General features: G+C 39.1%; 2 protein-coding genes across 2 annotated transcripts; both read right to left on the bottom strand.

The window, feature by feature from the left end:
* Positions 1–7,436: 7,436 nt before the first annotated feature.
* LOC112188687 (phenolic glucoside malonyltransferase 1) lies at positions 7,437–8,840 on the bottom strand. Its single transcript, XM_024327856.2, has one exon. The coding sequence runs from the start codon at positions 8,838–8,840 to the stop codon at positions 7,437–7,439; it is 1,404 nt and encodes a 467-aa protein (XP_024183624.2).
* A 1,113-nt stretch (positions 8,841–9,953) lies between these two features.
* On the bottom strand, positions 9,954–11,336 carry LOC112185143 (phenolic glucoside malonyltransferase 1). Its single transcript, XM_024323354.2, has one exon. It carries the CDS (start codon positions 11,334–11,336, stop codon positions 9,954–9,956), a length of 1,383 nt encoding a protein of 460 aa, XP_024179122.1.
* Positions 11,337–24,275: the final 12,939 nt, after the last annotated feature.

Genomic DNA, 24,275 nt, shown 5'->3' with positions numbered 1-24,275 from the left:
CGGTTGGCAAGCATACTTTTCTAGTTTTCTTCTATTAAACCAACCCCAATTCAAGTCATCTGCTGTGTTTCTTTTTGCATATTACATTCCACTCATATTTTCTTTTACTTCTTCCTTTTTTCCTTTTTCGTTTTCTTTTTTTCTTGGTTACTTCTTCTTCTTCTTCTTGCTGTTTTCTTTCACTCATATTTCTTACTTCTTTGGTCCTTCCTATTTTCTTCCATTTATACTTACTTTTTCTTATTTTCTTCCACCCATACCTATTAAATGATAGTTTTAATTACTTTTTTGTATTTTCTTCCACTCATACCTCTATTAGATAGGTTTAATTTTTATTTTTTTGTTGAATATATTATATCTCTCATTATGTTCTTCTCTTAAGTTTATTGCTATTCAATAAAAAATGATTCCAAATTATTTTTCTTTCGCTGTAATCTATTTAATATTGGTTTCAGTTGCGTCTCTATTTTTGACAACTCAATAAAATAGGTATAATATACTTTAGTTAATTATTGTTGTTGTAATAATTTATATTATCACTTTACTTGAGAAAAAAAAATTTCAAGCCCACCCCACTCTTAAATCCTGGATCCGCCACTGGGTATGTCTTCTCTTTTGATCGTCGTAAGGATCGAAACAAGGTACCCATAGGGGGCCTTGGTATGTCAACAAAGCTCCAGTGGTCATACAAGCCTATGGTGGTTTTATTGCTCCTCAATTTCCACCGCTTGAAACCCTATACTTTTGGGTGAGAATCAACAATATTCCACCGGCGCTAGAAGAGTTGCAGACCATCATGAATGCCACCTCCATTGCTGGGACGTATCAGGAGATCGATCAATAGCTTTTTGACACTTCTGGAAAGATTAGGGTTCATGTTACACATGAAATCTCTAAACCCTTCTTCCAGAAGGAAAAAAAAACCCTAAAGCTTGCTCCTGGCATTGTGGCTGAGATTGATTTTTTCTTTGAAAACTTGATTGGTAAATGCAAAAGATGCAATCTGATTTACCATGACAAGGGAGTTTGTCAGGCAGTTTCACCGAGCAAGTCTTTTGGGGAGAAGGAGCAATTGAGCCTCCCATTGCCGAAACCTTTCCTGGGCTTTGCTGATAACAAGTTCGTCAATGGTGCTTTTAAATTTCAGGGAATACAAACCCCAATACTACCTCCTGTAGCATGTAATCTGTTTGGATCCTTTGAGGGCAATAAGCCTCGAAAGCCAATTGTTATTCGGCATACAAGTTTGGAGACTCGAACTACGAATGCTTGTACTGAAGGTACTAGCAAGGATGCTCTAGCGCTAGTTCCTTTTGAGGGAATGCTGACATATTTGAAGCGTAGCAGGCCAACTTCCCCTTTCTCTTGCCCAAAGAAACTTAGGTTTTTGCTAGGTGAGGCATCAGAGAGCAAATCTGAGCTCCCCAAGAAGCTGAAAGTCCCGGAGTTCCATACTAAATTCTTTGCTAAATCTCTTGGCTTGGTTGAAGCTCCAGGAGGCATTTTGATTTCTAAGGAAGGTTCAATCCCAAAAGCGGACACACAGCCAACCAAAAAGAAGAAGGGACGACCTTTGAGATCAAAGAACAAGAATCCCTCCAAGACAAAGAAGGTGACTGTTGAAGATGTGTTAAGTGTTATTTGCCCTAGTAAACCTCTGAGCCCTAGTGTTAAGGGCAAGGAGAAAATTTAGTTTATTTTCATTTAAACTTACCTATTTACTTGTCATTGTTACATAGTTTATAGGCTTTCTTGAATAAGTGAGCATGGGTACCGTCAAATGATCGGATCTAATTTATGTATCGATGTGGTATATCTACCCAGAGATGGTAGAAGAAGAATATGTAATGGTCCTTTCTGGCCTAAGTTATTAATATATTGACATGATATTCTTCAAAAAAAAAAAAAAAAAAAAACATTGATGCATACGCATTTCTAAAGTGGTTAGCTAAAATGACTTTTTAGCTATTTTGCCTAAAATTTAACTAAAAAATGGCTAGTATTGCTAAAGATACTCTAAGGGAGAGTAGGGATCGAGGTGATGAGAGTGGGAACGATTCGGGAGATGGGGAAGGGTAGGGGAATCCCTAATATATTCCCGGGGGGGGGGGGGGGGGGGGGGGGGGGGCGGGCGGCGGGATTGGGTAAGGAATGATTTTGGATATGAGGTTTTGATCATCATCCTCGGCTTTCACTACTAGCAAAATAACAACACACACGGATTTACTGTAGTTAAAAGCCACAGATATCCGTGTGAAATAGAAATACTGACAGAAATCCGTGTGAAATGAGCATAATGGGGCCCACAATAATTTATACAATAACAATATCAACGGATATCCGTGTGAATAAACAACAGTCACATATATCTGTGTAAAAACTAAAACATTTTCACACGGATATCTGTGTGAAAAACAATTCACACGGATTTCTGTATGTATTATAAATTAGTTTATTTTGAAATCATTAATTTTTTATGTTATGTGAATTATGGAGGGACGAATTTCCGTTACAATAAGTATTTGATACAGATTTCTGTGTGAAATGAGTAATACACACGGATTTCCGTGTGAAAAAGCCAAAAAGGAGACTACACACAGAAATCCGTGTGCATAAACAATAGTAACTGATGTCTGTGTAAAAACTAAAACATTTGCACACGGATATCTGTGTGAAAAACAATTCACACGGATTTCTGTATGTATTATAAATTAGTTTATTTTGAAATCATTAATTTTTTATGTTATGTGAATTATGGAGGGACGGATTTCCGTTACAATAAGTATTTGATACAGATTTCTGTGTGAAATGAGTAATACACACGGATTTCCGTGTGAAAAAGCCAAAAAAGAGACTACACACAGAAATCCGTGTGCATAAACAATAGTAACTGATGTCTGTGTGAAAACTAAAACATTTTCACACGGATATCTGTGTGAAAATAACAATTAGCTACAAAATTCCGTGTGAAAAAATATAGGTGTATATAAGGTTGACCATTTATTTGATATCGAAATAACGGCTGATTGAGTTAATTTTTTTTACACAATATCTATTAATACACTATAAATAGATGGGTAATGTCAAATTTATTGATTTTCAATTTTGATTTATTGGTTCGCACCAAATTCTTATATGTCTAATAATGTGGTATAACTAGTTTATTAGTTGTCAAGAAAAGTAAACATTTAATGAGTAACAATGTGGAGCAAATAGATTTTATCAAAATCGACCGTTGGATGTTGTCATGATTAGAATAAATAGTTATGGTCAAAATATCAGCTATTTTTGTTATCGTTTAGGTCTCGATCTACTATATCAACCCTTAACCCTAAATACCACATAAAACTAATATGCTCATAACCGCTCATTCGCAACTTATTTTTTCGATCTGTCAGCTCTCATACTCTCATGAATATGAGGTATACCAAATAATGTAAAAATTTTGTAAAATTTATCTCCTTGTGGTTTAACTCCCCTTAGGGAAGTATCGATGTATATAAGGTTAACCACTTTATTTGATATTGAAATAATGGCTTTAATTTGAGTTAATTTTTTTACACCATACCTATTAATACGCTATAAATACCCATCTCAAATTTATTAATTTTCAATTTTTATTTTTTGGATTGCACAAAATTATTATATGTCTACTAATGTGGTATAACTAGTTTATTAGTTATAATGAAAAGTATACCTTCCATAAGCAACAATGCGTAGGAAATAGACTTTATCAAAATCGACCGTAGGATGTTATCATGATAAGAATAAATGGTTGTGTTCAAAATTTCAGCTGTTTTCGTCGTCGTTTGGGTTTCGATCTAGTAGGTCAACCCTAAATTTTAAAGACTACATAAAACTAATATGCTCATAACCGCTCACTCGTAACTTATTTTTTTGATCTGTAAACTCTCATGCCCTCATGGGTAGAAGCTATATCAAGTAATGTAAAAATTTCTGAAATTTTATCTCCTCAAGGGTCGGCTCCCCTTAGGGAAGTAGTAGCGTTTAAAGGGTTGACCGGTTTTTGGTACAGACATCTGTGTGAAATAAGTAACACACACAGAAATCCGTGTGAAAAGAACCATTCGCTACAGAATTCTGTGTGAAAAACTCTATTAGCTACAGAATTCCGTTACAACAAGTGTTTATTACAAAATTATATGTGAAATGAGCAACACACGAATATCTGTGTGAAATGAAAATTAGCTAGTAAATTCCGTGTGAAAAAAATAGAATAGAGACAGAATTCAGTGTAAACAATAATTAACATGACAGTTATATATTACCAAGATAAATACACACGAAAATCAGTGGTAAATATATATGTATTTCACACGGATTTTCGTGGTAAATTTTTTCCCGCTCACTTTTTTGGAACAAATTCAATTTCCCTCCCGTAGTAGTATTACACACGGATTTCCGTGGATTTCTTAAGTACATACACACGGATATCCGTAGCAAAGGTAAATGTATTTCACACGGATTTCCGTATGAAATACTATAAACACACAGATATCTGTGTATAATGCTACTTAAAACCTGAAAATTTTCCACAAAATAACAACACATAGGGATTTACTGTATTTAAAAGCCACAGAAATCCGTGTGAAATAGAAATACTAACAGAAATCCGTGTGAAATACTAACAGATATGTAGCTCACACGGATTTTTCGTTGTAAATTTTTTTCCCGCTCACTTTTTTGGAATAAATTCAATTTCCCTCCCGTAGTAGTATTACACACGGATTTCCGTGGATTTCTTAAGTACATACACACGGATATCCGTAGCAAAGGTAAATGTATTTCACACGGATTTCCGTGTGCAATACTATAAACACACAGATATCTGTGTATAATGCTACTTAAAACCTGAAAATTTTCCACAAAATAACAACACACATGGATTTACTGTACTTAAAAGCCACAGAAATCCGTGTGAAATAGAAATACTAACAGAAATCCGTGTGAAATACTAACAGATATGTAGCTCACACGGATTTTCGTGGTAAATTTTTTTCCCGCTCACTTTTTTGGAATAAATTCAATTTCCCTCCCGTAGTAGTACTACACACGGATTTCTGTGGATTACTGAGCTATACACACGGATATCAGTAGCAAGGGTAAATGTATTTCACACGGATATCCGTGGCAATTCCGCTTATAACCAGCACATTGATCCAAATCTGAAGCATATCGATCCCTATTTCTCTCTCTCCTCTCCCCGAGCTGAAAACAGAGCATGGAGTCTCCGGCTCCGTTCTCCCTCCTCCGGCCACCGTTTGACGCCAAACCACATCCTACAGCTTCGTATCTTCCTTGTGCAGCTGCCTGTGGTAGCCTTGAGCGGCGGCACGGCCTGTATCGGCGGCGGTAACCACGTTTCCATTTTCGGCCGTTTTGGTTCAAACCGAGATTTCTCCCAACTCCGGCCACCAAAACTCGAGTTCTTTAGTTTGTTGAACTAGTATCAAGGAGTAGAACATGCAGAAAGAAGGACCGGACCCGAAGCAACCGTTTTTACGTTGAACGGAGCATCTATCGGAAACTGCAGTTTTTCCGGCCAAACCGGACTGTTTTGGTAATTTTCGATCACTTTTACTCATTTTCTGACTTCGTGCTAGTTATAAACGTTTCTCAAAATGATGAAACGAAGCGGAAAAGCCCGGCCCCAACACCATTGGAGGTGGTCGGCGGCGGCTCTGCCCGTAACTCCGGCGACCTTTTTCGGCCAGTTCCGGGGGTCCCAAGAGAAGTTTCTGCTCATTTTTAGATTCTACATGTCGATACGATCATTTTGATATATAGCATGTGAATTTTGGATATCGTATGATTTAGTTGTGAATTTTACAATTTCGATCGATTTTGATAGTTCGATTTGTGATATGTGAAGATCGGACCATCCGTTAGACTTGTAATTTTGATATGATGATCGTAGGACTGTCACAAATGTGGGTCTTGCAGAAACTACCTACCTATATTGATTTTCAATTTGCTTGAGACGTGTTACTCTATGACATTGTCTTGGTTGCCATACAGACGAATACCGGTAATCGAAGACAAAGTTCGGTTATGTCAAGCTCTCATCCAAACTTTTCACATTTCACTTGGAATGTTGCAGCTTGGGCAGACAATGAAATTAGTAGTACTTGCATTGTTGATGATCATGTACTAATTTTTATTCTAATTAGCATTGGTATGAAATGTAAAAAAATATCTTGCTATGAATGTAAAGTTTGAATATTTTCGATTGAGTTGTGGATTTGTTCATTTTATTGTAAATATTTGTAATATATTTAAATTGTAGAAAAATAAAAGTATTTTTTTTTGAATAAAAAATAAAAGTATTATTATGTTTAGGTTGCAATTAATTAGCAGAATTTTTTTTTTTTAACATGCTGTTACTTTTACACACAGAAATCAGTGAGAGTTAGGGTAAAAGGATTTGACACAGAAATCCGTGTGAGATAGGTATGTATTTGACACAGAAATCCGTGTGAGATAGGTATGTATTTGGTACAGAAATCCGTGTGAGATAGAGTTGTTCACACGGATGCATTCCATTACGGTGATCTATATTTACGGAAAGATAGTGGGGCCCACTTCTAATATTCACACGGACAAAATAATCCGTGTGAGATAGTTATGTATTTGACACAGAAATCCGTGTGAGATAAGTAGGTATTTGGCACAGAAATCCGTGTGAAATAGAGTTGTTCACACGGATTGCAGCTAATTCCGGTAATTTATATTTGTGGAATTATAGTGGGGCCCACGTAAGTATTTCACACGGACAACATAATCCGTGGCGGATGAGCATTACCCCCCCTCCAAACCACACGGTAATACCAATCTGTGCGTGCACCGTGGGTAAAAGCTATCACACACTGAAATCCGTGTGAGATAGTCTTATTACCCACAGATTAAAATCCGTGGGTAATTGTTGTTTTGCTAGTAGTGTTTCCTCATTGGCATCCCTGCGTAGAAGTTAATTTAGCTAAATATCGAGTCAAATATGATGTTTTCTAGATTAATTAAATTTTATATTATTTCATTGCCTATTTCATTATCCAGACTATTTGGATTATACTGGAGAAGTTTGAATTGGTATCTATACCACTAGAGAACTGCAAGACTAGTTGGCCTCTCACTTTAGCTGTGGATCATGCAGAGACATCGATCCCATATATGACTCCTCGTACCTAATAATACAGGCAATTACGTCTCAAACTCCATGGATCGAAATCATCGAATACGTACAGAACTATCTTAAAGACTGGAAATATAACGAAACCATTAGGAACCCTACGTACGTAATATGAAGCTAGCAAAAAAGAAAAAAAAATACTCAACTTGGAATTGTCATTTAATTCAATGTGGTACAAAACTTATTTGGTACCCAACAAAAAGCACGCATAATCAGTGTATCACTTCACTCAATGGTCTCCAAAACCTTTAGCAAATAGAGAACCAAAAGCTTCCATGGCATGTTTTCTCAAAACCACCCCAACCTCGACCCCTCCACCGCCGTTCTTCGAATCCGAAAGTGAAATCGCTCCCGTCCTATCTATTGAAACCACCTCAACCTTCTTCGGTCTACCCCATCCGAAATTCGTCTCATAAATCTGAAACCTATGCGAGCCAGCAATAGAATACACTCCCTCGACTTGCACAAAGTCCTTGATTCTCGAAACCCAAACCTCAGCTCCATTCAAAACCCCTTTGTCCAAACCCTGTATAGCTTCACTAATTGCCTTCACCGCCACAACCAACCCATCTTCACCCAGTAACTCTTTCGCTTTCACGAACCCCGCCGCACCGGCTATGCAGTTTCCGAAATAGTTTGCAGGTATAGGAGGATCCAAACGAGCTCTACAGTCCACGCTAAAGGCCTGAACCGTCATTTTGTCACCATCTACTTCTTGTGCCTTGACTAAACAAACCCACATATAAGCACATACTAGAGTAAACGTGGATAAATGAAGTAATGAATCCGAAACTTTCGCATCCAGTACTATTTGCCTTAGGACATGTATTTTTGCGCGCGTAAATTCAAAGATTCTTCGAACTGAGTCTGGTAGTGGAGTTTTCATATCCCACATTACGCTTTTGTTGTCTGGCCCGTCCATGTTTTGCCATTCGCTTGCGCAGAGGGATCCGAGTCCGTGCCCCGTCGGGTCATGAATCACCTTTCTGTCATATAACGGCTTGAGCTGATCCGGTAACAAAAAATCCGAGTCAGCGGAAACGCCATTGTTAACTATCATATGCTGGCATGCATGAGCCCACGATTTAACAAACGAGGTTGAGGTTTTGCCGTCAAGGATGGCATGGTGCATGGTTGTTCCGATGACAAAGCCGCGACTCGGAAATAGGGTTACCTGCAATGCAATGGCTGCAGCTTGCTCGTGAGAGACGTCCAATCTCGGAACAAGAGGATGGTAATCTTTGGCCTCAATAAACTCACCGTAGCCTGAAAGGTGGTCGAAGCTATCAGCATCGGACTCGGCTACTGTGAGTGAAACGGCGTCGCCTTGGAAGTAGCGGAGGATGGGAGTGTGGGAGTCTTGGGGCCAAGTTAGGTTTCCGGCGAGAGGTAGGAAGTGTTGGAGAACGAGAGAGAGGGAGGATTTGAGATTTTCAAGCACGAAATTAGAGGGAGAAGATGTTAATTCATAGAAGTAAAGCCGTTGAACAGGTGGAAACCTCAGCCAAAATAGGTCAAAGTAGGTTAGAGGAAGGGACAGATCTGGTGTGTCGGCGGTGGAGTCCGGTGAGTTTGGTTGCGGTGTCACCCTGCAAACCTCCACTATCTGGACAGATGTGTTTGGGTGCGGCATTGGATAAGGGCAAGAAGAAGCTGAGTGCGTGTTAAAAGGCTTTTGAGCTAATAACCAAATTTGCATGCGTATTTTATAAAGAAATTTCGCGCCATGGCCGGCGAAGGCCGGATAAGACCGGCACCTCGAGATCCACAATTTTATTTTATCAATGAATAAATCCCTTTACTTGTATGGTTGTTAACTTGTTATCACTTAGATGTCTCGTGCCGATGCTGTTGTGTCATATCGCTGAGCCACAGACGATAACAGGTGTGTGGCGCTGTGGCGCGCTGTGTGTTATCCAAGTTCGCTGGTAGAGTACGCGTACGAACCAAACAAAATGCATGGCATGCTATTTTTGGTAATTTGGATAACTCTGCTCTTTATTCGAGTCGGAAGTACATATCTGCGAAGGAAATAGGGAGATCGGTGACGTATATATAGGGAAGAGAAAAAGTTCAAGCGGTGGTATTGATCCAATTTGTTCAAAGGTAGGTCGAAGTAAATATTTTAAGAGAAAAAGAAATCTACCATAAATAGTGGAAGAAATAATAAACTATGTTCACAAAATACTAATTTGGGATTGATAGTATCGGCGGTTTAGACTTATGAATATCAAAAAAATATTTATCTAAATTATTTGTCTATAAACATTAGACTTGATAAACAACCTTATTTGAACAAGATCTCTTCTATAGGATTGTATTTCCGTGTTGGTTAGCTCAAGTAATGAGGAATGTATAGATTAAGCAGTTAGGCTACATCAGTGGTTCGATTTCCTATGATAAATTATGTTACTAAAATACTAAATACTAATTTTTTTTTTATCATACCATACAAAAATTATTTAAATGAGCTTATCAACCCAGGCCTAAAGGGTTCAGACTCTGCTCCCATAAACTAGATACAATCTATTCACTATCAATGAGAATTGATAAAGTCAAATGCGCTGAACTTCTAACAAATATATACATTACTATAAAGAAAATATAGATACACCAAGCGAAAAACGCTCAATATCTAAACTTTAGATCCATATACATCCCTAAGCAATCTAGGAACGCCTATATTGCAACTCCATACTCCCATATAGATCATTCATGATGTGTACTCGAAACTTCTCCAAACAACTTAAATTGCATCAGCAAATAAAGAAGCAAAAGCCTTCATATACTGTTTCTTCAGAACCAACCCAACCTCAACAGCTCCACCGTCATTGTTGCTAGCTGAAAGAGAGAAGGCTCCTGTCTTACCTATGGAAACCACCTCAGTCCTCTTCGGTCTCCCCCATCCGAAATCAGTATCATAAACCTCAAACCGTTGCGAACCTGCCACCGAAAACACTCTCTCATACTGTGAAAAATCAATGAAGTTTGACACCCACGACTCTGCCCCATTCAAGATCCCATTTTTTTCCAAACTCTTCAAAGCTTCAGTAATTGCACTTAATGCCACAACCAAGCCATCTTCTCCCAATAGCCCTTTTGTTTCTGCAATTGCTACACGACCCACAATGCAGTTCCCAAAATACGTTGCTGGAATGGGAGGGTCCAAGCGAGCCCTAGCGTCCACCGCAAGAACCAGAGCGGTTTTACCGCCTTTGATTTCTTGAGCCTTGACTGAGCAAACCCAACAGAACGCGCATGTCAAAGAAAAAGTTGACAAATGAAGTGGTGATGAATCAGAAGCCATTGTAGTCTTTATCACATGCTCTCTGAGTGCTTGTATTTTCGCGCTTGTGAGCTCGAAGGTACCTCTGATCGAGTCTGGTTTAACATCCACTGCAAAATGAAGGAAATTCGAAGGCGTTACGCTTCTGTTGTTGGGGCCGTGGTCATCTAGGTATTGGCTTGAGTAGAGTTCTCCGAGCCCGGCCGGGTCCTGAACGACGGTTCTGTCATAAAATGGTTGTAGCAGTTCCGGTAACGAAACGGTACAAGAGGACCCGGATCCAGCCACATGTTTGCATATCCGAGCCCATGACTTAATGAACGAGGTGTAAGATTTGCCGTCCATGATGGCGTGGTGCATGACTGTGCCTAGGGAAAAGCCGTTGTTGGGAAACAGAGTGACTTGCAAAGCAATCGATGCAGAAGCTTCAAGTTGAGGAACAAGAGGATAGTACTTTTCGGCGTCAATAAATTGGCTGCCGGAGAGGTGGTGGAAGTCTTCAGGATTAGAGTACTCGGCTACGGTGAGCGAAACGGCGTCACCTTTGACATAGCCGAGGACGGGTGTGGGGGAGTGTTGGGGCCAAGTGAGATTTCCGGCGAGGGGTAGGAAGTGTTGGAGAGTGTGAGAGAGTGAGGTTTTGAGCTTGGAAACTATGGAATTAGGGCAAGAAGGTGTTTCGAAGAAGAAAACGCGTTGAATTATTGGGAACCTCAGCCAGACCAAGTCAAAGAAGGTTAGAGGAAGGGAATACTGATCCTCTGGTACGGCGAAGTCCCGTGAGCTCTGGTGTGGAGTCACCCTGCAAACCTTAACAACTTCCACCGAGTTTGGTTGCGCCATTGTTCGATGGACGAGCAGGAAAAAGTTTAACGTGCATATGAATATCGAGGTCTCTGTATATGTTTATAATTTCCAATAATGTTGTATATATAGACATATATGGATTATGCAGCAAAGTTGTTGGAATGCAAATTTCAATTGTAGCCACGTAGGGGAAGTACAGGCCAGACGCAATTACACCCTTCTCAAGTAACTCAAGTCGTCTATATAAACAATAAAACAAAGACGTGGTAAATTTTAGTTTTCAAGATTTACTACTAGCATATTACAGGCATTAAATAATATGTTATAGATTAAACAGTGAGTTGAAAGTAATATACATCAATATCAACATTACTCTCATGTTACAGTGAGTTATAATATATTACAGTACTAGAGTAGTGGACTAGTGGTGACTGTTGGCCGCCTGAGGGCCCTTTCATTCAATTTCTTTTTTCAGAATGTTTTGCATATTTTAATTTCTTCGTTATAAACTCTGACAAATTTTCACGTCGTTTAATTTTGAAAATTCGGAATATGTGATTATTTACCATATAGTACAGTACTTATATGGAACTTGTAACGATTCATTCAATCCACTAAATTACAAAGATCAAAGTTGACAAAGTCATGGTTTATGGGCCATAGAAATATAGGATTGGACTGTCCACTAAAGGTGATTGTTGGGGTGTCCAATTAATTTGGACATGTTCAGGGCCGATTTCATTTCAGACCACATGAGTGAGGTCCAATTTTGTGGATAACGTATGTAAGCTTTGTCCTCAATGCACATTGGGCGTTGTTTTTCTTCGTAATAGAGAGCTAGCAATTCTAAATTTCTAATGCACTAGGCTAGCAAACCTCAACTACTTTCACCGAATTTGGTTGCGCCATATCTCAATCTTGGTCTATATATGTTTAATTATGATCTCCAAATAATGTTGTGCACAATTTGTTCATATAGATATATATGATTCATAAGGTGCATCATGAGTGTAGGACAAGGTTCTAAAAAACGCTAGGCGCTAGTCGGACGGTGACTCAGAGACTAGCGCCTAGGGGCCTAGGCGGGAGCCTAGGCGGGGACTAGGCGGTTTTTATTATTTATTATTTTTTAATTATTTTATGGCATAAAATTAATAAATAATGAATTATTAATAATAGCATGCATGACTTTGACTTATCCTAAATCTTATCAGATTAATTGATAATGCATAACTTATTCTGAACCTATCAGGTTCATTATCAATTATAGTTTCCAATCACTACACGTCTACTCAAAGAAAAAAGAACTAAAAAAAAAAAAACAACAACAACTACAAACCGCTTAATAGTTCACGTGGAGGAAGAGTCGTCTATCTTCTTTCTCAACTTTTCTCTCATCTTCTACATGACTGCATCTCTCTCTCTCTCTCTCTCTCTCTCTCTCTCTCTCTCTCTCTCTTTCTTTCAAATTGAGAGAGATGGACTTATGATTTAATCAGAGTCAAGCATTCAAGGAGAGCAAAGCTGGATCTGATTGAGGAGATACATATGACGAGTCAGTCGTCTGTCACGGCGTCACCGTCGAGGAGAGCAAAGGTGTCCATGCCTCGACAGTCAAGGTGAGAGGCTGAGAGGGAGAGAGCCCGTGCGACCTTGTCGGAGGAGAGAGAGAGGAGAGACGGCGACTACAGTAGTCTTTAGTTTTCGATGCTTTTGAGTTTTGACGACGAAAAAAAAAAAAAAGACAGAAAGCTCCTAGGCCCCGACCGCCCAGCCCCGCCTAGGCCGCCGACTTTATTCCCAGCTCCCAGCTCGCTCGACTAGGGGAGAATCGGAACGGGTTAGCTGCGCCCAGTGCCTAGGTGGCCGCCTAGGCCGATTTTTAGAACCCTGGTGTAGGAAGCAACAACTTTTTTTTCGGTATGAGAATTGCAAATGTCGATATATATTTAAAGTCCAGACGCAAGTATACATAATCAAGCCAGGCATATTGCATGAATGGATGGATTAGTTATGACGCTACTCCCACCCTGCTTGTCAAAGTTATATGGATTATAAAGCACGTTTCCTAATTTTGGTTTTGGGGAAAATTTTGGTATTCTATATTTACAAAAATTTCAGTATTCAAAATTACGAAAATTTTAATGAAAATATTTGGTGTCATTGACATATCTTTAAATAATGACAAACATTTGAATATCGATAAGTTCAAATTTCAATAATTTCAAGAAACTATAAGTGAGTCGTGGCTTGTTGGTTATCTAGCATAACTAATATTGTGGAAGTTATGAGTTCAAATCTCAATGACATGAGACAGATTTTTGTTTAAAGTTAATTTCAAGAAACTTAAATCTTTGATATAAAGAAAACACGAGAATTGCCGACATGATGCATCATACATTTTGAAAATAATTCCGTTGTGTTCATTCTCAAAAAACAAACGATAGTAATAATAATTCTTATTACAAGAAAGCATGAAAAACCAAGAATAGAATGAGAAAATCCTTGTTTTCTTGGTCGAGAATCTCAATCCTAATGCACCGGGCTAGCAAACAGAGCATCGAAAGCCTCCATATACTGTTTCTTCAAAACCACGCCAACCTCAACACCTCCACCACCATTCTTACTATCCGAAAGAGAAATGGCTCCCGTCTTATCAATGGAGATTACCTCAAATATTAAAATATCATGGATTGATCAGTGCACTGCAATCCCCGATGTTGCACAATTTTGCTTCAACTCGAAGAAGAGCTCATCCACCAACAAGAGTGCTTTTGAAATTGTCACTGGCCAACAGCCTCTCTTGCCTCACACTGTACAAGAAGTCTACAAAGGGGCAAATCCGCGTGCTTTCAACTTCACAAAAGAGTGGAAGACCAATGCCGAGATTGCTCAAGCCTACCTAGAGAAAGCGGCGGGGCGAATGAAGTAGTGGGCAGATCAAGGCCGCAAGCCCAGGGAGTTTCAAGCAGGGGACATGGTTCTTGTCAAGCTGCTCCCGGAACAACTCAGGTTCCTGCGCTCCAGAGACAAGCGACTATTCAGGAAGTATGAAGGACCGCTCCCCATCCTTTCTAAAGTGGGGAAATGCTACTACAAAGTCGATATTCCCGCTTGGATGAGAGTTCACCCCGTCTTCCACGTCAGCAACCTCAAGCCACACCAGCCAGACCGTGAAGATCAAGCACGCAACAAGCCTGTTCAAGAGCACGTCGACATCAGACCACCCAAGCCAAAAGAAGTGGAGGAGATCCTAGCAGAGAGAGTGGCCCGAGTGTCAAGGCGCCCATGCCAGCAGTTCCTGGTCAAGTGGAAGGGTCTTGGAGATGAAGAAACCAGTTGGGAGAATGCCGAAGTCCTGAAGACGAAGTTCCAGCAGAAGATTGAAGACTTCAAGACCACGGCTGTCGTCGAGAGCGCCGACAACTTAAGTGGGGGAGGATGTTAGGGGCTGCACTTGTAATGCCGCAAGCAACCTTGTCCAGGGTCATTAGTTAAGCCTTTGGTTGGTTTGCTTGCGTGCTAGGGTTGTTTTGGTAATTTACAAATTATGTAATTTATTTTATTTAGGCAATTAGTCTCCTCAGCCTTTTCCATGTTTCCTCCTGCCAAGTTCATGTAAGTCCGATATGCTCTATAGGGAGAGGTTCCTAGTCGGCATAGTTTGGACTACGGAACTAGTATAGGTAAGCACATGTACTTTTGCCTCCCTTACCGTCTTACCATCAATAAAAGAGGAATTATTCAATCGTCTGTGCCTCGTGAGATTGCCCTTTGATCTTTCCTTTCGATTAATCATTGTTCTTCGTGGTTGCCCAACGTTTATATAATTGTGTTCTTGCTTGTTGCTAGCACTATTTTAATATCGTGTGGCTTTCATTGTTCCTTGCAAGGTACTTACTTGGCTGACTTGCTTGCTAGCAAGTGCCGCACTGTCCGCTTTGCGCATTGCAAAGTTCGGCCCGTGACACCAGGGTTCGGGTTTTTAACCTAGGTTGGACCTAAATCTAGGCCTGGTTTTTGGGCTCAATATGTACTTTTTATATTGTTGCATTTTTGTGATGGGTTTGAAGGGTTTGGTTCTTTGATACTATGGTAAAATTCAACATATAATTGTGCGTGGAGTATGCATAATTGATCATACTACCAGTTACGTTCATGGCAGATTTTCTTTTGTTTGACGTATTTAGAGTGAAATATGCATGGTGGATCATATCATTAGTAGGTTTTTATATACCCTAGATTATATACAGTGCTTCATTAGATGCGATATCGGATCCAATAGTATATGTGCTAGGTTTATTTTCTGATGCATTGTTGCATTTCGTATTAGTTTCGTCATTTTAAATTTTGATATAGTTTTTACATATTTACAATGTAATCCTTATTAATCAAGTTGTCATATTTTTAAAAATTTAAAAATTGCATGGGGTATTTTGGACGGTAAAAACACTTTGTAATGTGTTACTACCCCACTTTTATATGGTGTAGTAACTTTCGCGCGCAAATCTTAAACATCTGGAATTGGCCCGTGTTATTATTATTATTATTATTTTTTTATCGGCTGTTCCTACCGATCTACAGATAAACCAAGTTCTGGCCAGTGGCCACCCAGCTAATGTTTAGAGAAAATTTATTCAAATAATTTATTTTATTTTTGGTGAAAAAGATTATTCCAATATAACTATACTAGAAAATGTCTACACACCCGATGGGTGTGAAAGTAGTGGGGAGTTATAATTCTGAGAGTTAAGAGTTTGAAATAGTTATTTTCTTTTATTATATATATATATATATTTTTTATTTATTTACTTTTTACGTTTTTGTACCTGATATCAAAATGCAATCCATGATATTTTAATATTTGAGGTTTTCACTGCGTAACCAAAATCTGGTGTTTATTTTGTTATTTTGGTTTCTGCTGCCCAGTAAGGATTGATCAGTGCACTGCAATCCCCGTTTTCCAGAAAATCATATTATGTCCTTGTATTACTTGGCATCAGAGCAGGTTCTAAAGCTTTTTTAGTTGATCCGTGGTCAAGGATGGAACGTGAATATAACAGAGCCTCTAGTTCTATAAATTGCCCGCCTTTGTTTGATGGTGAAGACTATTCACAATGGAAGATTATGATGAGGGCTTTTCTCTACTCTCAAGATGAAAACATGTGGAATATAGTTGAGAATGGATGGGAACACCCAACCAAGGCGGAAGAATCAAAGAAAGTAGAAGGGTCCTCTGCAAGGGTTCTCAAACCAAGGAAGGAATGGACAGAAGAAGAAGTTCGTGATAGAACTTGTGACTTTAAGGCAAGGAATTCACTATTCACAGCTTTGTCCAAGAAAGAGAGGATGAGAATTAGCCACTGTGACACAGCCAAACAAGCTTGGGATCTACTTCAGGTTACTTATGAGGGAAACAAGAAGGTTAGAGGTCAGAAGCTTCAAAGACTCGTATTGGAATTTGAGAACATGACCATGGGGGAAGATGAATCAATTGATGATTTTCATGCTCGACTTCTCAATGTGACAAACCAATGTTGTAGCCTTGATGATCCATTTGAGGAGCATCGAATAGTCAAGAAATTTCTCAGCTCTTCCTTCAAAATTTCAAGCCAAGCAAATTGCAATAGAGGAGACTCAAGACCTGGACACCTATTCTCTTGACGAACTTATAGGTAATCTCAAAACTTTTGAGATGAGGATCAAGCCCGAGAAAAAGGTAAAAAATATTGCTTTCTCTTCTGTTAAAAAGAAAGATGTTGTTGATGATTATGTGGATTTATCGTTGTTGACAAAAGAGTTCAAAAATTTTCTGAAAAAGAAAAAATCCTTTGGAAACTCTTCGAAAATTTTGCCTAACAAACCTAAATGCTTTGAGTGTGGTGGAATTGGTCACCTTGCTGCCGATTGTGGCAATAAAAGGTTAATTTGCGTGGAAACAAGGCTCTAAAATCTACTTGGAGTGATAGTGATAAAGGCTCTCAGTCAGATGGTGAAGAGGTAAATCTTGCTCTTACTTCCTCTCTTAATATTGATGTTTCTGATAATTCTGACTTAGAAGATGATAGCCTTGATGAAGAAACAAATGTCAAGTGTAAGCAATTATATCATGCTTCGAAAATTGTTCTTCGAAAAAATTATACACTTGAAAAAGAAGTTGATTCTTTAAGAGAAGAAAAAAGAGAAAATTGAGCTACAATTTGAAACTTCTCTAAAAGAATGGAATGTTGAGCGTACTAACCTTGTTGATAAGATAAAAGTTTTGCAGGATGAGGTTAAGTCTGAAGTTGGGGACAAGGAACATGGTGATCTCATTAATAAAATTAAAGTTTTGCAGGTTGAAGTCAAGGCTCAATCCACTTTAAATGTTTCACTAACCCTTGAAAATGAGAAATTGCAGGATGAGTTGCTTAAAGTCAAGGAAAGCTTCAACAAGTTCTCCATAGGGTCTGAAAAAGTCTCCAAGATGATAGGATTTGGTAAAACTCACGGCAACAAAGAAGGGTTAGGGTTTGAAGGTGAGTCGTGCAAGCCTATGACCTTTGTAAAAGGTGAAAATTCGTTGAGTCAATCACATGCATCAGATGACATTGATTCTGGTCCCAAATTGCCCAAAAGACTAGAACGTAAATTGGACCTTCAAACCTATCAAAAGGTTGCTCAGGTAAGTTCTGACAGTCACACCTCTGTGTGTCAGCCCAGGTATGTTCATAACTCTAAAAGGTTCATTCCCAGTTGTCATTATTGCGGAAAATTGGGACACATACGTCCTAGGTGTAATATGCTTCGCAGGGTTACTCAAAATCAAAGGAAAATGTTGAGAATTAACTCACCTGCTTCGCTGCAAGCTGAGTTGAAAGAAGGTCTGAATCTGATCGCCAGGATTGCAAAGCTGGCTTCAATCCCAGTGGATCTGGAAACAAAAACGAAGCAGAAGCAGATCTGGATTAAAAAAGGTTCAAATAATCGTTTTTCTACTCCTATGGATAATCTTGATAATATGCTTGAGCGTGCTTTTGTTCCTACTGATCAGATATTGGCTAATTCGTTTACAAGGCCTTTAGACATAACTCAATTTGAATCACTTAGAAGCACCGTTGGTGGATGCTCTAAGTATTGATACTCTCACTTCATTTGATCCATTTTGCATGCATTCATGGTGTATGTCTTGATGATAGTATAGGTGCATTTTCTTTATGTTTCTGCATTGTTAGGTTCAGTTTGTGGAAATTTAGGATTGAAAAATAGTGGTTTGTATCCTTGAGTGTCTGACAGATTATTTTGAACTTAGATTGACAAGGGCCATACTCTTTTCTTTAAATATGTGTGCAATAAGGTGCCTAACACGTTTTGAACTTGTACTTACGTCACTCTGTAATTGTGAGCTTGAACAACATATTCTCTACAATCTTGAAACCTCACATGCACACATACTCTAAGTGGTGGTAAGTCTTAATTGATGGTTGGCTTGTTCTCATTGGTCATGTATGAAATTACTCTTGTTGGTTGCTCCTTGATATTAAAAAAAAAAAAATGTAGTTGGTTAATGGAGCATGGCCAGGCTATTCCCAAAGTAAACAGGTCTCGGTCGTGACGAACGATATGAGGATTGGGAAGAAACGGGAATGGTTTGGTCACCCCGGTGGATTGTGAAACTATTGACTCAAGTAGATGTGCTCTTTGGGATGTCCTTGTTACATCTAGTACCCTAAAGTCATCTGACTTGGGAGTTGCTAGCATAATACTTGTTATATGGGTCGTAGTCTTCTTGAGCAAAAATGTTACTTTGTGTGAAAGGCCAAAAGAAAAATTCAAAATCATGCCCACACGGTGTTATAAGGGGGAATAAAGTTTATGTGCTTAAATGTGTTTTGTATGTGAGCTTTGATTTTCAGGTTTCCACAAATATTACACACCCCATCTTGAGATATGTTCACTATTCACAACAAGAGGTATAGAATACTCGATCACTCTCTATCTTACCTTGTGATTGTCGGAATCCATTCACTCGTGTGAACTTATTTTGTTGCACTCTTGTTGATGGTTAAGTGGTATTATTCTTGTTGGAAAAGCTATGCGAATTAGATCTGTTCTTAGCATTTGGATACAACCCACTCATTGTGTGTTTGCATTTCATTCTTGCATCTCTGTATATGTTTATAATTTCCAATAATGTTGTATATATAGACATATATGGATTATGCAGCAAAGTTGTTGGAATGCAAATTTCAATTGTAGCCACGTAGGGCAAGTGTTTAAAGGCCAGACGCAATTACACCCTTGTCAAGTAACTCAAGTCGCGTCTATATAAACAATAAAACAAAGACGTGGTAAATTTTAGTTTTCAAGATTTACTACTAGCATATTACAGGCATTAAATAATATGTTATAGATTAAACAGTGAGTTGAAAGTAATATACATCAATAGCAACATTACTCTCATGTTACAGTGAGTTATAATATATTACAGTACTAGAGTAGTGGACTAGTGGTGACTGTTGGCCGCCTGAGGGCCCTTTCATTCAATTTCTTTTTTCAGAATGTTTTGCATATTTTAATTTCTTCGTTATAAACTCTGACATATTTTCACGTCGTTTAATTTTGAAAATTCGGAATATGTGATTATTTACCATATAGTACAGTACTTATATGGAACTTGTAACGATTCATTCAATCCACTAAATTACAAAGATCAAAGTTGACAAAGTCATGGTTTATGGGCCATAGAAATATAGGATTGGACTGTCCAATAAAGGTGATTGTTGGGGTGTCCAATTAATTTGGACATGTTCAGGGCCGATTTCATTTCAGACCACATGAGTGAGGTCCAATTTTGTGGATAACGTATGTAAGCTTTGTCCTCGATGCACATTGGGCGTTGTTTTTCTTGGTAATAGAGAGCTAGCAATTCTAAATTTCTAATGCACTAGGCTAGCAAACCTCAACTACTTTCACCGAATTTGGTTGCGCCATATCTCAATCTTGGTCTATATTAGGCCTGGGCATATGTCGGGCCGGGTCGGTTCAAGGCCCAAACCGAATCCGACCCGAAGTGATCGGTTGTGGAATTTTTAGGACCGAAACCGGATCTAGAACGTCATGGGCCGAATTTTCGGTTGGGCCGACTATTCGGGTCGGCCCGGTTCGGTTTCTGGTTGGACCGTTTTAGAGTTTTTGGCCCATTTTTGTGGACCAATTCATCAATATTCTAGTTTCCCAGCTTTTGTAAGACCACTTTTGGGGCCATTTTGAAGGCCTAATTCTAAACACCTAAACTTTCAACAGAAATCAAACATTCAAAAATCAGAGTGCAGCAACCTAGTTAATAAAGACTAAAAGTGCAGCAACCTAATAGTTCAATACCAGTACTACTTAAGTACTTAGTTACAGACCAGTGAGACCACTATAAATCCATCAGCCATGCTAATAAGTAATAACAGTCCACCATCAGTTTCAAACTCAGTCTCAATAAAAGTACATCACCAACAACAAACAAAAGTCTATGATTTACGCAAATAAAATGCAGTTACTTAAAGTCTTCAACAAGCAGCTTCTTTCACCATCACACAGTCTCTTCGGGTAGATCACCAACATTCGTTACACCAGAATCTGCATCATATTCATAATATGAAATTTCAAGTTTTCAACAAATTCAACAAGCTTTCAAGAACAAAACAGAAGTAATTACCTGCTTCCATCTTTTCCAGCTCGGCGTACTGCTCCATTTCAACCCTAGTAGGCTCCTTGAACAGTGGCTTACTTGTACCCCTCAACCAATCACTTGAACAAACAAGAGCCTCAACCATTTTAGGGGTCAAACTTGACCTAAATGGATCAAGAATCCTCTTTCCAAGACTAAAGGCGCTTTCACTAGCTACTGTTGATGCAGGTACAGCCATAACATCTCTTGCTATCTGCGACAGAATGGGAAATCTAACACAATTCTCCTTCCACCAATCCAACACTTGAAAGCTTGGGTTTGAAGGATCCTCTGATGGCTCCAGCAGGTACTTATCAACTTCATTCTTGATCTCGACAACATCTTTTTCTTGCCTAAGCTTCATGAATTCATTCATGCTTGCAGCATAGCTGTCCTCTTCAACCAAACTTGCATTTCCAGCATCAAACTTTGGTTGAGTTGCAGAGAAAGACGCTTGTGCCGCCTCCGGATCATTTTCTGCATACTCAAGGAAAAGCTGCATAAACATGCTCTTGACTTCATTCACCATCGAAGCCACTAAGGACTCATCTTGCTGCAGTTTTGGAAAAAAATATTCCAAGTACAGCAACTTGTACCTACGAAACAAAAATCGTGCAATTAGACAATTAGTTATGAAACATAACTCCATAGACTAAAGTGCAGCAACATATCAATGCATTTAAAAAAAAAGTGCAGGAGCAATTTAATACTAAAATAAAAACAGAACCTTGGATCCAACACCACAGCTATCAAAAGAATCTTGTTCAACTCTTCAAGCCTCCCCCAATATTTGTCGAACTTCTTTTTCATTGAATTCCCAATGCTCAAAAGCAAAGAATCATCACCTTGTAAAAACAAAAATCGTGCAATTAGTTATGCTACTTTATAAAAACAGAAAATTTGACAACTAACAAAACAGAAATAAATCATGTATTTTACCTTGGATACACTTGTCCAACTCTCCGATGATGGTGCACATCCAAAGCAATGGCTGGTTTGCGGTAACAACTTGTGTCCCACTAAACTTGAGAGTTGCATCATAAAATATCTTCAAAAATTTGACTAGCCGTGCAGCCTTCTCCCAATCAAGACCAATTGGAGGTCCAGCTCTTTTCTTCCCACCAACCCTCTCATTGAAATAGGATTCAAACTGTGAATCCTCATCCTCCAACCTTAGAAAAGCTTTCCGGTACTTTATAGCTATCTCTAGCATGAAATAAGTTGAGTTCCATCTAGTGCACACATCTAAAGGCACTATCCCACCCTTATGCTCAACTTTTTCTTGAGCTGCACACTTTCGAAACTTTTCCAACCTAGCTGGACTTGACCTAATGTACTTCACGCAGTTCCGAATCCCCTCAATTGAGGAATCTAACTCCTCCATTCCATCCTTAACAATTAAGTTAAGGATGTGGCAGCAGCACCTCAAATGTAAAAACTGCCCACTCAAGAGCAATTCTTTCCAATTTCCTATCTTTTCTTTCATGTAGTCTAAAGCCACTTGATTAGGTGAAGCATTATCGACGACAATACAGAAAACTTTCTCTATTCCCCACCCAATTAGACAAGTCTCAACTAGCTGCCCTATTGTCTTGCCCTTATGGTTCGGTATCACACAAAAATTAAGGATTCTTTTGTGTAGAACCCATTCATCATCAATAAAGTGAGATGTGAGGACCATATAGTTGATATTTTGGACTGAAGTCCAAGTATCAGTGGTTAGGGATACTCTCTGACCATAAGTGGCTAAAATATTTTTGATCCTAGTCTTCTCCGATTGATAGAGATCCCAAATATCTCTAGCAATTGACCTACGGGACAGCAACTTAAACTGTGGCTGACAACTCTTCATGAAATCAATGAATCCCTGCCCTTCAACAAAACTAAAGGGCAGTTCATCCCTAATTACCATCCTAGCACAAGCAAGCCTCGCCACATCATTATCAAAAGATCGTGCAATTAACTTCCCACCATTATCTACCGAATCAAACACTAAATTTTTCTGTTTTTTAGCTGGAATGTAAAGGGGACACTTCTTACATTGATATAACATATGAGTTCTCATCGAACTCGTGCCATTAGACTTCGTGTGGCAGTAGTAAGTCTGCGGACAGTAGTTGCATTTGGCCCTCGGCTTCACCATCTTCGAACCATCAGGATTCAGCAGCTGAGTGAAGTGCTCCCATGCAATGCTTTTGTTCTTCCTCTTCGTAGTAGACTGAACCGGAGGCACATCTGAAGAAGGGGTTGCAGTGCCAGTAGAAGGTAGAAGCGCAGGGGGAACTGTGGCACTAGATGAAGTCGTATTAGCAGCAATAGTGCCAATGCTGCTCCTAGTTACTTCAGTCCCGACAAACGGTGGTTGACCTTCAATCGATTCATCCATCATCGACAATTCTGCAAGTAAATCAGTAGATTAGTTCCAAATCAAACAAATGAAGACCATTCAGTATCTCTTATTCAATGTTATGCTAAATTATATCCCGAATTGCACAATATTCTTTTCCAGACAGTTTACCCAGAATCCCCATATTACAGTGATTACTGATTACTCCTCATATCCTAATCCCAAAAGCCCTAATCTGAGAATCAAAGCAACATGCCAACATATGCAAACGTGATAGAAATCCCTAACAACAAAGCTCGAAATCCATAAATAGATCCATAAATCCCTAAAATCAAAACCCAACAAACATAAAATTGAAAGAAACATAAAAAAAAAAATCTTTTCTTATTGTGAGTGAAATCTTTGACTCACGGAGAGGCTGAGAGAGTGGCGGAAGACAGGCTGCGAGCGGAGAGACTAGAGAGTGGCGGAAGACACTGACGTAGATCGGAGCTTTAGGGTTTGAGGGTGAGTTTGAGAGTGAGAGGATGAGAGCAGCAGATCTCTAACTCTCTAAGAGAGAGTTAGAGAGGCTGCGAGCGCCGAGCGGAGAGACTAGAGAGTGGGCGGCACCGCGGCAGATCGAAGACTTTAGGGTTTGAGAGTGAAAGGATGAGAGCGGTAGATCACTACATCGGCTCTTAGAGAGTTACAGTGGGCTGAGTGGCCGAGTGGGGAAAATGGGGATCGATCCCTTTAGGGTTTTGACGGTTTTCTTTAAATATGGATGATCAGGTGCGAAAGGGTGTAGGGAAATCCAGTCATACAAACCAATGAAATGAAGACAGATATAAAAATATAAATAAATATAAATAATATATTCCTTCGGTTCGGTCCGGTTTTATGCGGTCGGTCCACCATATAAAACCGATACCGACCGGTTCTTATC

The sequence above is a fragment of the Rosa chinensis genome, chromosome 2 (assembly GCF_002994745.2).
Source record: "Rosa chinensis cultivar Old Blush chromosome 2, RchiOBHm-V2, whole genome shotgun sequence".
Taxonomy (NCBI): domain Eukaryota; kingdom Viridiplantae; phylum Streptophyta; class Magnoliopsida; order Rosales; family Rosaceae; genus Rosa; species Rosa chinensis.
The sequence above is the reverse complement of the archived record's forward strand: the minus strand, read 5'-3'. Positions and strand labels throughout refer to the sequence as shown.